This window comes from Temnothorax nylanderi, unplaced genomic scaffold (assembly GCF_030848795.1).
Source record: "Temnothorax nylanderi isolate EJ_2023f unplaced genomic scaffold, tnyl_v1.0 TNYL_tig0003_pilon, whole genome shotgun sequence".
Taxonomy (NCBI): domain Eukaryota; kingdom Metazoa; phylum Arthropoda; class Insecta; order Hymenoptera; family Formicidae; genus Temnothorax; species Temnothorax nylanderi.
In genome coordinates, this window is record NW_027249065.1 from 1,046,073 (window position 1) to 1,063,292 (window position 17,220).

Consider the following 17,220-nt stretch of genomic DNA (forward strand, 5'->3'; position numbering starts at 1 on the left):
GAGAGACTAGCTAATCTTAGTTCACCTTAGGCGCTTTCCGTGCGCTTAACTGTTTCAAACAGAGCGCATTGGTTAACCAGTGAAACTATTGTGTAACGAATCGTGTCTACATAATAATTCCATTATTAAGTTTGCATTTTTATTAATTAGATATAAATTAGAATCATACATGTGAAATTTATAATTTGCAAATTTTTTTAACACAGATACTTTAAGAGATATTTTCGTATGAAGCAGGATTAGAATAATTTCAATAACTTAGCCAGCGCGGCTATTGTTTGTCTGAATAATTATTCGGATAATTTTGTTTCTATCTGAATCATTTATATTTAAATATAATAATTATTCGTTACCTTATCCAAAATTATTTTTGTATTATTTGAATAATAAAAGTTCATATTTATTTTATCCGAATTATTAGCAATCATGCATAATTACGCGGGTTTTCGAATAATGGTCTTTTAATACAATTATTTTTTTCATCAGTTAAACAATTCATTGTATATTGTATGTGGAACAAATCTTTAATGCGAATATGCCATCCTAAGCTTATTTCTGGTTAAGAGTGATAGCTCGAGCGTGTGTAAGTAAAATAATGCATCACGTGCTTTCTTTTCCCTTCCTCCCTTTCTGCCTCGCACTCTCTGTACACGAGGGATGCGGCTATAGAATTTTCTTAACTTCAAGACCTCTTTTTACTCCGCGCCTCGTGCTCACTTTGCGGAGCACTCAGGAATATCGTTCGCGAACTTTTTGCAAATCCAACAAATTCCGTCCAGGGAAACGCGAGCGGGCCGAGTGAATAACGCCGTCAGGCGTTTCTTAAAACGGCCGCGAGGTATAACTCGACGGTTTCATATTATACGTTCCCGTATTAAGGGATGAAATTTATAGGTCGAGTTTCCACCAAGTAAACTTAGCCGATATCTCGCCGGGAGGCGAAACAAAGAGTGGGCTCCTCTCAGAGGTTGGTACTCGCCACCTTCGCCGGAGACTCTCTCTCGGTGGTGGCCCCTTCGTTTCCGTCACCTTCCGCAACGTTCCTTTACTCACGGCTAGTTTCCTTCTCCTTTTTATCTTTCCCTCTATCCCCGTTCGTGTCTTCTCCATGTTTCTGCGGCGGAATGTCAGCCAAACGACGGCAAGAAAAGGCTGAAAACTGCTGCCGAGGTGATGGGAACGGATGCGAGGTGAAACGACGAAGAAGCGGATGGCGAGACGAGGGATTGAGATAGGGTGCAAGAGAGGGTGGGTCGTAACGGCGCGAGGTAGACATTGGAAAACGGGGGAAAAAAGTAGTTGCTTCCGAGACGTGGCCGTGGGGTGCGCGAAGAAACCGGTCGTCCATTCAGCTCCGCAGTCCGACGGTGAAAAGAAGCTTAAATGGTTTTTCCATGGCCGAATCCGGGTCTAAACGTGTCGAAACTTTTTAACGAGCTCGTTAGGGTTCTTGGGAATGACCGGGAAATTAATTATCCTTGAAAAGTCGTCCGCTCATCTATATGGGCATATGACGCTCCCGCTCTCTTTTTTTTTCAATTTTCTTACCGTTCTCGCTCGATGACCACGCATTCACACGTGAATTCGCTCGGTAATCGTCGATTTTTTTTGTTTCCTACGGAAGAACATAAATTAGTTCCCTTTATAAGATTATGGCCAAAGAAAATTAAATTTGTTTGAGACATTAGAATCACAAATGACAAATTATTGATATAATATTAACATTATTGATTTTATGTCTTTGTGAAATATATGAGATTTAAGAAGATACGTTTTTTTTACTGAATGTTAATTGATTATCATCAAATTTGATGTTTACATAATTAATCTTTATCTTTCAATATGATTTATTTTAATATTCTTACACTTTTGGTTGGAATTCGTAATTTTCGCAAAATATCGTAACCCGCAGATCGTCAGTACAAGTTAGACTGCAAATTATTAATGCTATGATACTTACCGAGAGATGTGGGGAAGGACCGAAATAAATGAGGACTCGGTCGCTTTTGCAACGACGGCGTCCGATTTGCCGTGGATTTATTTAGATACCAGTAACTTTCGAAACCTTATAGGATATTAGTTACGAGACTCGCGTTTCGTCGATCCCGTTCTGTTCGCATGAAAATGATCGTTAAATTAGTCGAACGTTCTGCGCAAGGGATCGACTCGATTAACTCTCGATTGTATTGTGTTACCTTCATCAATAGAAATAAATGAAATCTGAAATTTTACATATTTCACGTACCGTTCGTAAAGCGTAATATTGCCCGGTAAAAACATAATTAAATTTCTGTTATTTATTTCGAATAAAAAACGTAACTTGCAAATATTGTTTCCGACACATTTTGTCTCTATTTTTTTTTAAACGATTCGCGTTGAAATAGAATTTGCCACGCAATGGAGAATTAACGACCATATCGTCGTGGCACAAGGGAAATCGATGCGTTTATTCGAGGCCCCGATGTAATCATCGAGCTCTCTCTCCGCTGTGATAAAATTTAGGTGCAAAACAGTTTATGCGAAAGCAGAGCCGCACGAGATGAAAATATCTTGCGACTCATCGGAATCGCATACGACGGTGCGGTATAATTACGGTATAGAATTTAAAAAATTCATCATTCAATTCGCGACACGCGCCGACGTATATGTACGTGTATACAACGTCAACTTCGATCGTGTAAAATCGTAGGAAAGGCTTACATTTTATCGAGCAACGTACTCGACTTAGTCGACGTCGTTAGAGAGTTGCGTCGCGATTAGCCCCATTCGTAGCTCCCCGATGATCACGATTGGTCAAGCCTACCATCTGGAATCGCAGTCGGCGAGGTTGAAAAAGGTCAGGTTTGAAAAAGAAAAAAAAAAGAAATACCGCGAGAGTTACAATCGAGACACGATTTTAAATTTTTAGCCACCCATCGACGCGACTTCGTGTGCGCTTTGCGTCTAGATTAAAAAGGATCGAGGACACTCGGTGACCTGATTCTCCGATCCAACATGGCCGGCTTGACGTGTTGGAGGAATAATATGTTTTTCGACTTCAGGTACCATATGTACAAGTTCACACACACGCACAGACAATGCACGCACACACACGCAAAAGCACGCGTCTCTCTTTCGTTCACGATTTTACATTCTCAACGATCGTTCACTCGTACTTGAATAATCGACAGTTTCGTCGTAAGTAATCGGTCGTGATGTATACATAGCATAATTATTGACTAGGACAGTTTTTTGGTTCCGGCTTCGACGAGGAAATCGCTGAGTACAAATTTTAACATCGAGTATGCCCGTGTGGCTAAATTGTTAAACGTTTTATACAAACGCGTTGGTCTTCGTATCGCAGTGATAAAGTGCATGTTTCCGCCTCGTTCCCATCGTCGTGCTAGTTTCGGATATTTCGGCCCTTCGCTTTTAGTCATTTCCCAGCCGCATTAACAGCTTGACTTGCAGCCAATTTGGCTCTTTTACCGACGAAAGCACGCGAGGCACGCTTTCTCATTTCACTATCGCATGACGAGTGTATGTATCAGTACCGCAACACTGTAATCGGATACCGGTGGTTTTCAATCATTTTACAAAATCGTACTCTCTTATTTGTTAAAATTTATCCAAATGTTTGATCCCGGCTGTACGGAGTGTTGTTCTTTGAAGTAAACAGGCAAATAAATTGAATGATTCAAATGAGCGAATAAATTACGATGGACAAGAACACTAATTTGAATTACTATATAAAGCTTGCACGTTGGTGTTATCGAGCGCACTTAGCGTAATTCTGCATGCATTTCATCATACAGCGTACATTTGATTTTGCTTCTAGGGTAAGTAATTAAATTGTACAATGGCTCACCAATAGCTCGTTCGAGTAATCAATAGCACTACAATAGCACTACTCGTGGTAGTTTCAAATTAATGGGCCATCGCTTTATTAATACACGGTGCACCATTATTATTGCTCATTATCGATTAGACTGCGACACGGTTAATAAATATGACGATCTTTTCAAATGTGAGGCAAGTCGATTAAATTAAAATTAGTTTTTTTTTTAATGACATTCTAATCTATAAAAGTCTATAAAGAAGCAATTAGGCATAATTAATCAATCCTGTTCTAATTTTTCTTCGAGAGACGTCGAGTTGGCGTTGTTAAAATATTTATTAATTATATTTATTAATTATAATGAGAATTATTGTTCTGAATATTGCTCCAACGATAGTAACAATAATTAATATGTAATAAGAGAAGATCATGTATAATATACAACATAGATTATACATATTGTATACAACAGATGCGTGATAATTATAACGCAGAAAATTTTACACGCATGAAGCAGATCGAGCGATAGAAGCTAAAAGACGGAAGTAAAACTTGCAAGTTAGAGAGAGATGTTACTTTATCTCTAGAGAGAACTTAGCGACATGTCTGGTCAATCTAACTGCAATTTTTATTCACGGCATCATGCCTTTAGTCGGTACTGACGTTTCCACTGACCGTCTCGATATTCTTTGCGAACACTCGCATTTCACGGTTGCGGCATCCCTGGCGGAAATCGAGTTTATCTACCTACTTACGTACAAAGATGAGAATCGTGAGTAACGTCGAGAAGGATCGAAAACGATAAGATAGAGAGAAAAAGAGGGAGAGAGAGAGAGAGAGAGAGAGAGAGCGTGTGTGCATATCTGTATGTGCAGCGGATACCGTGTCGTCTCTAGGAGATGCGAGGGGTCGCGAACTTAGGAGTAAAGTTATAAAGGGTGAGTTTTACTCCCGCTGGGGCAGTGAACTTTTGCTCTCGCTTCTCTCTGTCCTGCTATTTCTCTTTCTCTCTCTCTCTCTCTCTCTCTCTCTCTCTCTCTCTCTCTCTCTCTCTCTCAGTCTCCCTCTCTTTCTCCCTCTGTACTTATCTCTCCGTTTCGATCACTTGACCGCTTGCGAGTTACGTTTCGCGGCGTTCGCCGAGAGGATTCCGACAGCTTAAGGCGCCATCAAACGCTTTATGTTGTAACGGCAGTAATCGCGACCGATTATATCCTCCTGTGGGATCTCCTCCTCCAGCGGCTCCATACCTTGCGCGGCCAGGTTGTCGCGAATCTGCACACACATAGAGAATGCTACGATGTAGTAAATGTGATTTATTGACTGCTAAAGCGTGGCTTACGCTGATTTATACGTTTAGCCCTTTGATACGCGTTACCATGGTCGTCGACCTGCATCGAAGCGTCTGGCGTTCGTGGAACAATACTACCAATCATAGTCTATAGCCGTCGATCACTCATTGTTAATCCGCGTACCTATATACGTCCATATGAATCGCAAGTGGACGACGCTAACAGTACTCCTAGATTTGAAAATACAAATAGCTTTTGAAACGGTTAGATGCACGTAAGAAGATTAAATTGCTCGTATCACAGTGAGCAGATCGATACGTTTGCAAAGCGCGCTCGTCGCGGCGCGCTTGAAAGCCGGCTCGCCCCATTTTTCTTCAGTGCATTCCGGTGGCTCGTGAAAAAAGCCGATGAATTTTGACGCCGCGTCGAGCTTCTGAAACCCGCGTGGCGGAGGGGCGCGGTAAAGATGGAAGACCGCGCGCGTCTCGCGAATGTTCTCAGGAAAAATCGCGCCTGGCGATTGCCGTTGTAGGAGGTGAAATAAAAAGGTCGAAGGCCCGCGCGCCTCCCGGAACGAGCGCGTCCATGAAAGGCAAAGCTGAGCGCGCGCGCGCGCGCGCGCAGGGAAAAAAGATCGGCGCGGTGTACGTATTTCACACGGGCTGCACGGCGCCCATCAATTTTCGGTGAAGCCCATTAACCTTCCACGGGCCTTTACCCGAAAACGAAGCTTTCGACGGCTGACGAACGCGTCAGCGATGCTCGCGACATGCCGCCCTTTTCCGCGTGATGACGAAAAATCGCCGCAATGTACAACGTCGTGAATCGAAAGTCGCTATCTCGAGAAGAGATTAACGCATTTGTAGTTTGCTATATCGATAGCAATTTACGGGTGCTAACAACAAAATAAGATCGATGATAAGAGAATTAAAAAAAGAAACTTCATGCCTTTCGAATGATTTTTCGTTATTTGCTGTGATATTTTCCATCCTTTTACTTCTTTCTCGACTAATTATAAAGATATAAAGAATTCCGTTATACTCTGCTGGTTAATAGGCTTGACTAGATGTTCCTTCATTAAACAGATTGAAAGTACGTTGCATCTGCAATATTTTTTGAAGAGAAATGAAAGAAATGAATGTTTCATATAGAGGAGAGATATAAAAAAATGTCATTAGATTTGAGATCCTTCCTGCGCTTTTCCCGACGCTTCGAAAAGTATAAAATATTTTTTATAGCGTGGAGAGAGGAAGAGAGTTTTCCTGATTTGTACGGAAATAATTTATCGATACAGCGTCGGTATGTAAAAAGCTTTTATTGACTTGGAAATGCCGGCCACGTTTTTTCTACGCTTTGTAAAATTTATTTCGCTTTCATAAAGTAAGAAAACGACGTTCTCTATTCGGGGTCGATCCCGGCGGAATACATATTAGGATGGCGGTGGCGTAAATTTCACTCTCGCCCGAAATCCACCCCGCAGTTTTTCAATTAAACGAGCGTCCCAGAAAGACGGCGTTCTATCACAAATATTTACGCCGCGTAAACGCAACTGTAATTTTTCGGTCATTACATACGCAGCGAGAAACCAATATTGTGCGAAGGAGATAGAAGAGCATATGACTATTGTCAAAAAAGTGTAATAAGAGAAATTTTCCTACAATAATTTCTGTAGATAAAAGAACCATTGTAAAGCTTTGAACTTTTTCTCTTATATCAATAGAAATAAGAAATATAGTCCTACTTAAAAAAACAAAGATAATTTTTCGATACCATTTAACATAAAACGAAAATTGTAACTAGCTCAATGTTTTTATTTCTCTCTCTTTCACTCTTTTATGTATTTTAATATAAACATGAGAAGTAATTTAGAAAAATGCACATATCACGTGTTACGTTAGACATTTATATTCATTTTTGTTCAACACTCCACGACGTAAACCCTATGTATGTAAAGCTTCATTTTGCCGCCCCGCTGAATTTCCAATTAAGGAATACAGAGAGCGATATAGCGGCGCGCATCTCCGGCTATGAGACAACGCAGAAAAGGAAATGAGAGGGCGATATAGGAGAACGTCGACAGTCTAATCAAATCCTCCTTTATTGTCGCTTTCATGCCTCGGGCGCGTAACGTTGCGGTATAAATGCCAGCAATATGGACGTCTCACAGGTGTAATAGCCTTCTCTTAGCCAATTTCTCCATATGCTCTACTTTAAAACTGATATTTTTTTCCTTCGTAATATTAGGCGCTCGAAGAAAAGTGACTGAGAGATTAAAAATTAATGGATGTTGAAGGATTTTTCTCATAAATGCGCAGACTGTCTTGTTACTGTTCATATTTTTCTCAATTTGGAGAGAGAACTGTATAAAGCTGAAAGCTGTAAATTTTTATTTTAGAAATTAAATATCATAAAATGGAAATTATTTTTGAACTGTGACATTTGAGTTTAATACTTGTAACTTTTAATACTTGAGTTTTATACTTGTGAAACATCAAAAATTTGTGTATCACAAATATACATATTTATACTCATATATTGATCACAGTTTCGTATTTCTTGAAAATAGACACTTTGGCGGATTATAGTAAATCATACTTGTCGAGACATATTTTACGTACTCCGATATTTACGATACGTAAAATTGTTTCGACGAGATAAAATGCGGATGAAATGAGGACAGAATTTGGATTGCACGTTTTCAGCAAGGTTTTACAGTGGTAAACATCGATACGCAGCAAGCCAATAATGGCACGGTATGCGCGATGCTAATTGCAATATTGCGTGTGCGCACTTTGATGATTGTTCATCAGTGGTTTCGCTAATGAAAGGAATTTGATAAAAGGAAATAGTCTTAAGAAAAAAGACCGAAACTCAATTCCGCTTTCCGCAAATCAATCTAATGAAAACAATACTCGCAATTTCTGAAAAATATTATTACTTTTTTTTTTAAATTGAATAAATTATTTTAGAAAGGGCATTATTATAAATTTATTCATGTTATTTCTATTATCACATTGTTTCTATTCCTCTGTTTCTGTTTCTAAGTCTGCTTTTATAAGCAACAACGGCAGAGGTAAAGCCTTCGCTATACGCAAATGTACATGTTTATAAAGGAGAGGAAAACAGCATGCATACGGTGTAAACCTCTTTCGCATTATTTTTAAAATAAATCCCTCTCAAAGAGAAATATGCAGATCACAGTTATTACAATTTATCTTAAAGAACAAAGAGGGGAGTAAAGAAAAGAAAAAAAGAAGCCCGACACATTACCACGTTTCGAAGTGGCACGGTGATATACATAATGCGAGTGTACACGACACTGATTGCATTACGCCCCAGGAATTTGCACGACTGTTTCCAGACGACGTACTCCTTACGGCGAGCGTTTGCCGGGGGGGAGTACCGTGGTCTTACGAAACAGTATCAAAGTTCCTTCGAATTCCGTTCCTCTCCGTGCGAGGAACAATAGCGAAATTGAATTTCAAGGTAACGTAATCGCCACCGTTTTGTTCGCCGCGCCGTACCGTAGGCACGACCATTATTTCAGCAATTACGACGTTTCTCGCCTGCTGTGTAACCCGGTCCACCACCAACGACGGTGGGACGGTGGAAAACGGCGATGAGATGGGTTGGAATTGCTCAAAGGATTTGCCCTTCGCCCAACCTCCTCGACTTCATCGCGATGAGAAGAGCGAAGGCGCAAATGCGTATGTGTATGTGTGTGTGTGTGTGTGTGTGCGCGTGCGCGTCTCAGGTAAGAAGATACGACTTCTTCGCGAATTTGCACATCGAGAATTAATGGCAAGTTGCCGTCTCCCAACCGGAAGAAACTGGATTCATAAGCGCGGAAATTCCACGTGACTCGCGCTACAAATTACAATTTTCATATTCCGATAATCAAATAATATTCTCCGCGACCGGATCTGGAAAATTGCATCCGCCGAGTTAGATTGGAATAATTTAAAACGGCGCGGCGCGGCGAGAGACTTACGTGTAATACGCGTCCATTAGGCTTCCATTGTGCCGCGCGGGTTAACGTCCCGCAGTTTTCTCGCGCGTCCCTCAAAGTCGCGAGCGCGACGTATTTTTTCGCGACGCGATAATAAATCATCGAAGAATTCAGAGGATAATTTTAATTCCCCGGCTATCCGTTAGCCAGTGTGCGATCGCGCGCGGTCGCTATGTCTTTGTTCTTACGGAAACCGACGCTCGAGAATTGCCACGCGAATGCAAAATTTACGCTTTTACGCGTAATTCACCGTGGCGCGTTTATTACATTACGATTCGAATATATGTATATACAGATATATACAGGTATAACACACATTCTTCTCTAAATATAATAAACGACTCCTGCTTTGGACGAATAACCCGCGTTTCCGTTGACCACACCGCACCGCAATTAAATTATCACAGTAATTTCAACAACGGCCATCCTGAGCGTCCTCAAACATCCGGAACATCCGGCGCACATAATTTCTCACATCATTCCTGTCGGGGCGTGTACCACCGGGTAATATCAGGACTGAAACATTTTCAGGTGCGCCGGAATTCTAGTAGGACGATCTGCATTCGACTGCACTTCGCGAAACTGGGCATTTAACATTGAAATATACGAGACATTAATCGAGTGGCCAAAGTGTAGAAGCCGAATTAAATTAGAGCAAGTTTAATTCAATTTCAATTAAGCATTTTGGGGGATAATGAGTTGAATTTTTAACGATACGCTTCCCATTAACAAATATCGACACAATGTTACAAATGAATGAACAAAGAAGTTTATCGTTTTATTTAATCGTTTTTAATCCTTTAGACACCGCAACTTTAAGGCTCGGCAACGTTTGTGTCGATATTCTCCTTCATCATTATTTCGATAGAAAACTAGACAATAAAAAGTTATTGCTAATTACTTCTCCTTTTTGTTAAGCGGAGAACAATTGCGGCTCTCGTAACTTCATACGTAACAGCGCCGCGTTGAGTTTTAATTAACGTTGACGAGCGAAAGAGGGTTCCAGATGCAACGATTCTCCCTCTCGAACGTCCGAGCTTATCTTTCGCGAAGTGTACTCATATTATGAAACGTCAGTGTTGAGCGATGCTGAACGATACTTCAGAGCTTTAATACACACGTCACATGTAGTCGTGGCTGTACGTCATAAGCGTGAATAAGATAAAGAGAGAAAGAGAGAAAGGGGCCCATCGGATGGGTTGGCGGATGGTGCCAGCTGGTTTTACGACTGGCAGCACTCCAAGGGAACAAAAATCACGGTCCGCCCGAGCGGCTTCTCTCTCGTCCGACGATGCAGCGCGCAGGCCGGATGCATGATTTGTGTGCTTTATTAAATCCGATATTGGTCGACTCGGCTAACCCGAACCAGGCCATCGGTTATTTCATGGTAGAAACGAGCACTCTCCTATGTTCTCTCTCTCTCTCTTTCTCTCTGTTCTGTCCTCCTTTTATCGATGCAACTTTTCCACTTTCGACACGCGTCCACTCTTTTCATCAAGCGATGCGAGAAGTAGAACGTGAGAGAGATATGATCCTCTCTTCTCTTTTTCCCTCTTCGACTAGAGAATAATTTACCTGCTCCACCGCCTTGAACACCCGTATAAGATTCAGACCAGCCAACTTCTGGATGTCTTTCTCTGACCATCCACGCGCTAGCAATTCCGCGAAGAGCTCCGGGTACTTGCTGACGTCCTCCAGACCCGTTGGTGTCCTGAAGCAAAGAATTTATGATGAAACTTTATTGAGACTCGCAGATGAGACCGCGAAATGATCGATTAGAATAGAAATGTCATAAAAATCGAGCTGCGTCTTCTTTTAAGGCGTGAAAATTTCGAAGCTCCAGGACGTTAAAGATATATTCGGAGATGTAATTATAAAACAAAATGTGTAATTATAATATTTTATCGGGATTCACGTTGCTAACATTAAGTTGGAAGAAATAAAAATTTTTTTAATATTTTTATTGAGTCTATGAATTTTACAGACAAACTTTTGATACGTCTACTTTAATGTTTGAAAATAGCATTACATTCTTTTCAATCTAATCAATTAATCAAACTAGTTTGATAAAAAAATTCATTCTTTTTCTTGAAAAAGAATATGAAAAAGTAATAGAAAACGAAATTTTGTTACTGTGGTGAAATGACAGCTGGCAACTTGTCAACACTTAGTGTCGCATCCGATGGAGCCGCGAACAGGGACGAAAATGATTTCGTCTCTCTTCATCCCCGCGAAAATATTGTTTTAAAACACTGCGCCCTCGCGCTGCGATAAATTTTCGTCGCCGTGCGCGCCATAAAAGTCGATATGGAAATAATGTCCGTCCCGTGGAGCGCCAGCTTGTGAACGTACGGTGCGCACCAAGGCCACAATTTACATGAATATTTCCGCTCGATAAGATAGGGCTTTAATGAAGCAGAAAGCATCGGGGGTTTAAATTAGAAAACTGCTTGAAACTTTTATGGGTCCACCTATAAAAGGACTGCGCGTATTACCGCGGTAATTTTACGACACGTGCGATTCTTCTATCTATTGCACCGCGACTTGGTGAATTATATTTCCGTCCGCTTGAATTATTCAGTGTGTATAGGTACGACCTTAACGCGATCACATTATAAAAAGCTCTCGTCTATTATGCATGCAAGCGGCGCGAATTGAAAAAGTAAATTAATATGTGCGTGCGCGAGATTAATGATGCAGCTTTTATTACGCTATTCTCCGGAGAGAGTGTCTCTTTGTCGAGAGAGGAGTAAGCGCCACCTGCAGTAAGCTCTTTCATGAAAGGCGCTGGAAATAATAATGCTAAACCAAACCACTTGTGTTTATTATTGATTAAATATTATTTATTCAAATTCTTCCCCGTATTATCTCGGACATATTTCTCTCCCGTGAACAAATGTTTAGTTTGAATTATTTTGCGAAACGCGGCCGGGTTGTCTCTTCGCGTTTCCCCGATACGAGAGTAATGCTTTCAACCGTTGCGTTATGCTCCCGCTCTCCTTCGACCGTATATAAACTAATTTCGTACAAAACAATTATTTGCAGACTATCGCAGCTGTAAAAATTGGACGTACGTTCCGCGCGTCAGGCGGAAAGGGCAGAGGTAAATTCGTGCGGAGGAAGGTCACAAAGTACAATAATGAGCTAGTCGGGAAGCAGTCACGGATAAATTACACGAGTTACTTCGGGCGGGTTATCCTTCATTACTTTAATTACCAGTACGCCGGGTGACTGCGGCGAACTTACTTTACTGTGCTGAGAGAGGCACGCCGAGAAAGCGGGTCCGCCTTCCTACCTTATGCGATCCTCGCTTATAAGCCGAGGGCGAAAATGCGCTACGAGACCAAAATTCACTTGACCCGATTTAACGCTATCGCGGAGATTGAGAATAATATACTCTGCGGAAAAATATTTTTTAAAATCACAGAAAAGGAAGTTACGGGTTTTTATTTTAACAAAGAGAGCTATTATCTCGAAGCTCAAAAATGTCCGATTTTCTATCTTTCTCGGGGCGCCTTGTACATCCGAAAAGCATGGCATTAAAGATTGTCGAGATCATTTTGCGAATTGTCTGAATTACAATTGCATCAGAGGGTCATCAATTTAAATTTCATTCTTAGCAAAGACAAGATCATATCTCCTCGAACCTCGAATTTGCGGCGATTCGAGAGTATCGCTCGTCTGCGTTTATATATTTACTGAAGCAGTAATGTTCGGGTAGCACCGACTGTCGTCCTTCGTCTACAGTTCCGTTAATTTATTTCCGGAATCGTTATGCGAACGAGCGCAATCGATACCTCTCTCGTGCCACGAAGATATAATACATTGAATCGCCTAGCGTTACTGACGGCGAGCGAGGACGGGCCGATAAAAGGGGTTAGACTGAATTTCGACGTTCTCATTACGGGCGTTATAACGAGAGCTCGTAGAAGACCCAACAACAGTGCGGGGGTCGGAAAGCAGGGGGATGAGCTGTCGAAAGCTGCTCGGCTGACAATGTCGGGCCAACAAGAGCGGTTAGAGACTTATTCATGGCGCGTCGTGTCCCCGGCTGAAACTGGCAGTTATGCAACTGTATATTGTACGCATCGGCCGACCGCATCCAGAGGGTCGTTATTCCAATTTCGGAAATTTCCAAATCGAGTATGTCCATCATCATGCACTGACTGTAAACGCGAGATGATCGCACGCGATCCGAGAACAATGCGCTTATGATCGCCAATAATAATATTCGATTTTGATTTAGGATGTTGATGGCTTTTTGGAAATAATTGTAGGCGCGAGATACGATTTCGATAATATTTATCTAAAAATAGCAATTATTATTTTATTTATTTTCTGGAGCATAAATTCCTTCGAAATAAAAAGTAATTTTCAAAAAATCTACGAATATTCAGTTTATGCATATATTCGACATGATATATGAACTCATTTTAAGCTGTACTTTTTAGCACAGTTAATAAAGTTTACTTACAGATTCCCTAGAGCTTCGTGAAGCACAGATAAAAAATGTTTTATTTAAAAGTTATTAAAAGTGCAAAACTTTTTGCCCAGCACTTTGATTTCTTTCGTCCATGATCGGGAAAACAAATAGACACTGCATCCCCAAAGGGTACAATATTCAATGTAACTGGATCGCGCTATATTTTTACACTGTTGTTTACTAACGGGTAGAATTTTATATACATATAGATATACATATATATATACATATATATATATATATATATATATATACAATAAAATTTCGACTATCAAGATGATGAAAACTAAGCGAAACCACTGCCAAGGGAACGGGCTTGGAAAAATTAGCGGGGAAAGAAGACCCTGTTGAGCTTGACTCTAGTCTGGCACTAATGATGATTAAGAAAGTAAGATTATGTACAGTCATAAATTACTCATATGTACACTGTACATATAGAGAATGAACGGTATACGTGGAATTTGTTGTGTAACGACAGTTACAAATAAATAGTTGTGCTTCGGGCGATTGTGCACTGATGAAAATATTGACCTATCGCAAATGTCACGACCGTTCGTCGTGACTCGTGGATGTTAGCCGGTCCAAAACGTGACGGTCCGAGGATCCGCTGTAGAGAGCTGTTGACTGACCAGCATGGTCACAAACGTTGTTCCAATTCGCGAAATTTCCAATCCTGTCCGCCGTCTCTTTGTCGATTGAGACCGAAAGAGCGCGCGACCGCTTCTCTCCGCCGCGCGAATACTTCTCGCCGCGCGCGGCGAGATACCTGGCGGCGAATTTATGCGGGCTAAATCCGTAGTAAAAATGTATGTCCGCGCAACGCGGAGCGCGTAAAAGTACGCCATCGAACAACGACAACGCGGTTAGCGGGCATCGATTCGCCTTTCTCGGGCGCGAGGCTCGCTTTTTTACTTTTTGCCCGTCTTGCTCGTATCTCGTCTATTTGCCCGTCGGTGCGACCGAATCGAATTCAAAAATGCCGTTTCCGCGGGAAAATACGTTTCGCTCAAACCTAGTGACAGTGATTTATGGACGGGGATGAAAAGCACGAAGCTCGGTGGATCGTTCCGCGAAAGGAACGACACGCGGATTCTCGGTTCCCCCGAGAAAACCCGAGGCAGGAAGTGTCCATCGACGATCGCTTCGTCCTTTTTCGCGATCGTGACTTGGATGTTAAAGGACGATAAGACTTTGGACGTAACATTTACCTTTTGCTATCGCAGGCATAGGATGCTGCACAATTTTATATCTGCAATTCTCTGTGACTTCCAAGTAAACTATTCTTTAGCGACAAATGTTTCTATGCATTTTTAATTTTTTATATTAATTGAACATTGCATTGAAATTCCATCAAAATGAAGGCCGATCGAAATTAAACAGATAATCAAATTTATCATCTATTTGCATCTAATTTGTGAAAAAAGCAGTTAGTTTCTCAATTTAGAAAAGAAATTAATTTGTAATTTGAAAGAAACCTTCTCTCAAGTCTCTATATATACTCTCTCTTCGCTTTAGAACTTTAGATTTGACACATCATCTTTATTCTAACGATATGCGCGATGCGCTAACTCTTTGATCGTCCATATAAGCGGCTACTCTTGGCTCTTGGATACTGTACTTGGATGCTGTAACCGGCCGTTGAAGGCGCCGATATGAATTTTAATCTGGCGTAAAAGCTTATTGGGGCCGGCAGGACTATCAGCAGCCCCCACGTCCTGCCAGTTTTAACCTCCTCGCCCCCGTACTTCCTGCGCGTCTCGTCGTCTATTTCCGCGCGTGACCCACTCTCTCTCTTTCCACTTTTAGAAATAATTAAACACATCCTCCAACGCTTTTTCCGACCCATCTCGTACGAATATTCCCGTCGCTTCTCGCTTTCATATGAGAGCTACCGGTTTGTATAGCCGATGAGACGGATACTTTCTACGATTAACTGGCTGAAATTTTCCAATGCCAGTATTTTTTCTAGATATTAAATGGAAGACATATGACTGCACTTTGGCTGGAATGCTCAGAACTTTTGCAATAAAAGAGCCTTTGCTGGATTTGAAATTATTATAATGTTGCGATAATATATTTAATATATATTACCATATTATTATAATAATATTGATAATTTGAAGAATGTTTTTTCTAACTTGTTTTGCTTGGTCGAATAAAAATAAAGGCTATTGATGAATGAAGTTTATGAAAAACTGATATTGTTTTTAGAATTCGCATATCATAATAGTCGCAGATTATAGTCGATTCGATTTTCAGGCAACACAGCGTGAGTTTGTCGACCGGGTATTATATATTATTTCGTTATTTGCTTCAATGGAGTTATTTGTAGCCGTGTCGCAACGTGGACATGGTAAAATTCACGAACTGAAACGGCTGACGAAGTGGAAATGCAACGGGCGTAGCAATAAACGCATTGATCGCCGAAGAATAAATAGCGTCGTGCTTTCGGCTTTCATGTATTTCGGACCAATTTCCTACGTGGAGGCAATGAGCCACTAGCCGGCGTTATCCACGAATCGAGGGTTTCCCTGCGGAACGGTTCCCCCGATTAGCTCGTTGAAATTTTAACCACGCGCTGTCAACCGGTGAGTTAATTTAACGTGCAATTAAGAACGCGGCGTTTCTGTCGTGGATTCAGGCATGACTGTTTCTAATGCAGTTGTCGGCACGGTTTCTGCATGAAATTCGAGGACCGCGTAATTTCCTTTCCGCGGGACAAATTGCTGATTAATTTGGTAAATAGCTGATGTGCAAATTTGCAAACGTGCCTCCTCTTTGAATTGTTTATTGCTACTGTTGATCGCTACTGCGACTACTCTTGATGAGTTTATAATTATAGGTTGACAAGACTTTTCGAAAGATTTATTTATTTTTTTCACGTCCATGGATATATTCCCGAAGATTTTTAGAACTTGTCGATTTTGAAGATTTTACTCCGGCTTCGAGAAATGCAAATATCGAATTTTTTATATCATTGCAGTCGCACATGAGAAAATGTTTATTAAAAATTAGGAAAATTTATGCAAATTCTGGTACGATATGACGGCAAATGGATTTTCCAGAAAAATGTTTTATAGTAATCCATTTCTACTGATATTCGGCTATTGCGATTAATACGTTGAAATTTCGACCACGAATGTTAGCTGAAACGCTTCACCGTACGATTCGCCGTACGTGATCCCTCTGACACGGAAATAACATCGTTTTATCTCCGAAATTAAATATACTTGCGAGAGAACGGTTTTTGTCAGCAATGAAAGCACGTTATCGAATTTATTTGCCGCGAATTCGCCGCGAATTCGTATAAAAGTCCCCGCGGCGGATAAAATGCGTCTCTCCTGCCTAAAAAATTTGATCGATTACTTTTCGCATGCTCGCGAAAGAAGATATTATATACCATCAATATTGTTAGTTTTCAGTTCCAATATACGCTCGTTGCGAAAGGCTTGAAAGAAAGACAATAGTGTATGTATGTGAATAACAGACTGGTGCTTTTCTCCTTCTTCTCGAGTTTCTGTGACATCCTTGCTGTTTTAAGCGGCGCTCTCCAACCGAGCGTAAATATGTTGAAAGTTTGGTAGCTGTTTCAAATTTTTTTCTAACACGAGTGGCGTAA

The 17,220-nt window shown here is 41.0% G+C and overlaps 1 protein-coding gene across 2 annotated transcripts in view; it reads right to left on the reverse strand.

Moving 5' to 3' along the window:
* Positions 1-2,000: 2,000 nt before the first annotated feature.
* LOC139771040 (dipeptidase 1) overlaps positions 2,001-17,220 on the reverse strand; it is a 75,954-nt gene continuing 60,734 nt past the window's right edge. For both annotated transcript variants that reach the window (XM_071703483.1, XM_071703493.1), the window contains exons 10-11: positions 10,694-10,829; positions 2,001-5,092 (exon numbers count right to left, since the gene is read on the reverse strand). In XM_071703483.1, coding sequence (XP_071559584.1) covers positions 4,976-5,092; positions 10,694-10,829 — 253 coding nt within the window. In that variant the 3' untranslated portion in view covers positions 2,001-4,975. The remainder of the gene's footprint in view (positions 5,093-10,693; positions 10,830-17,220) is intronic.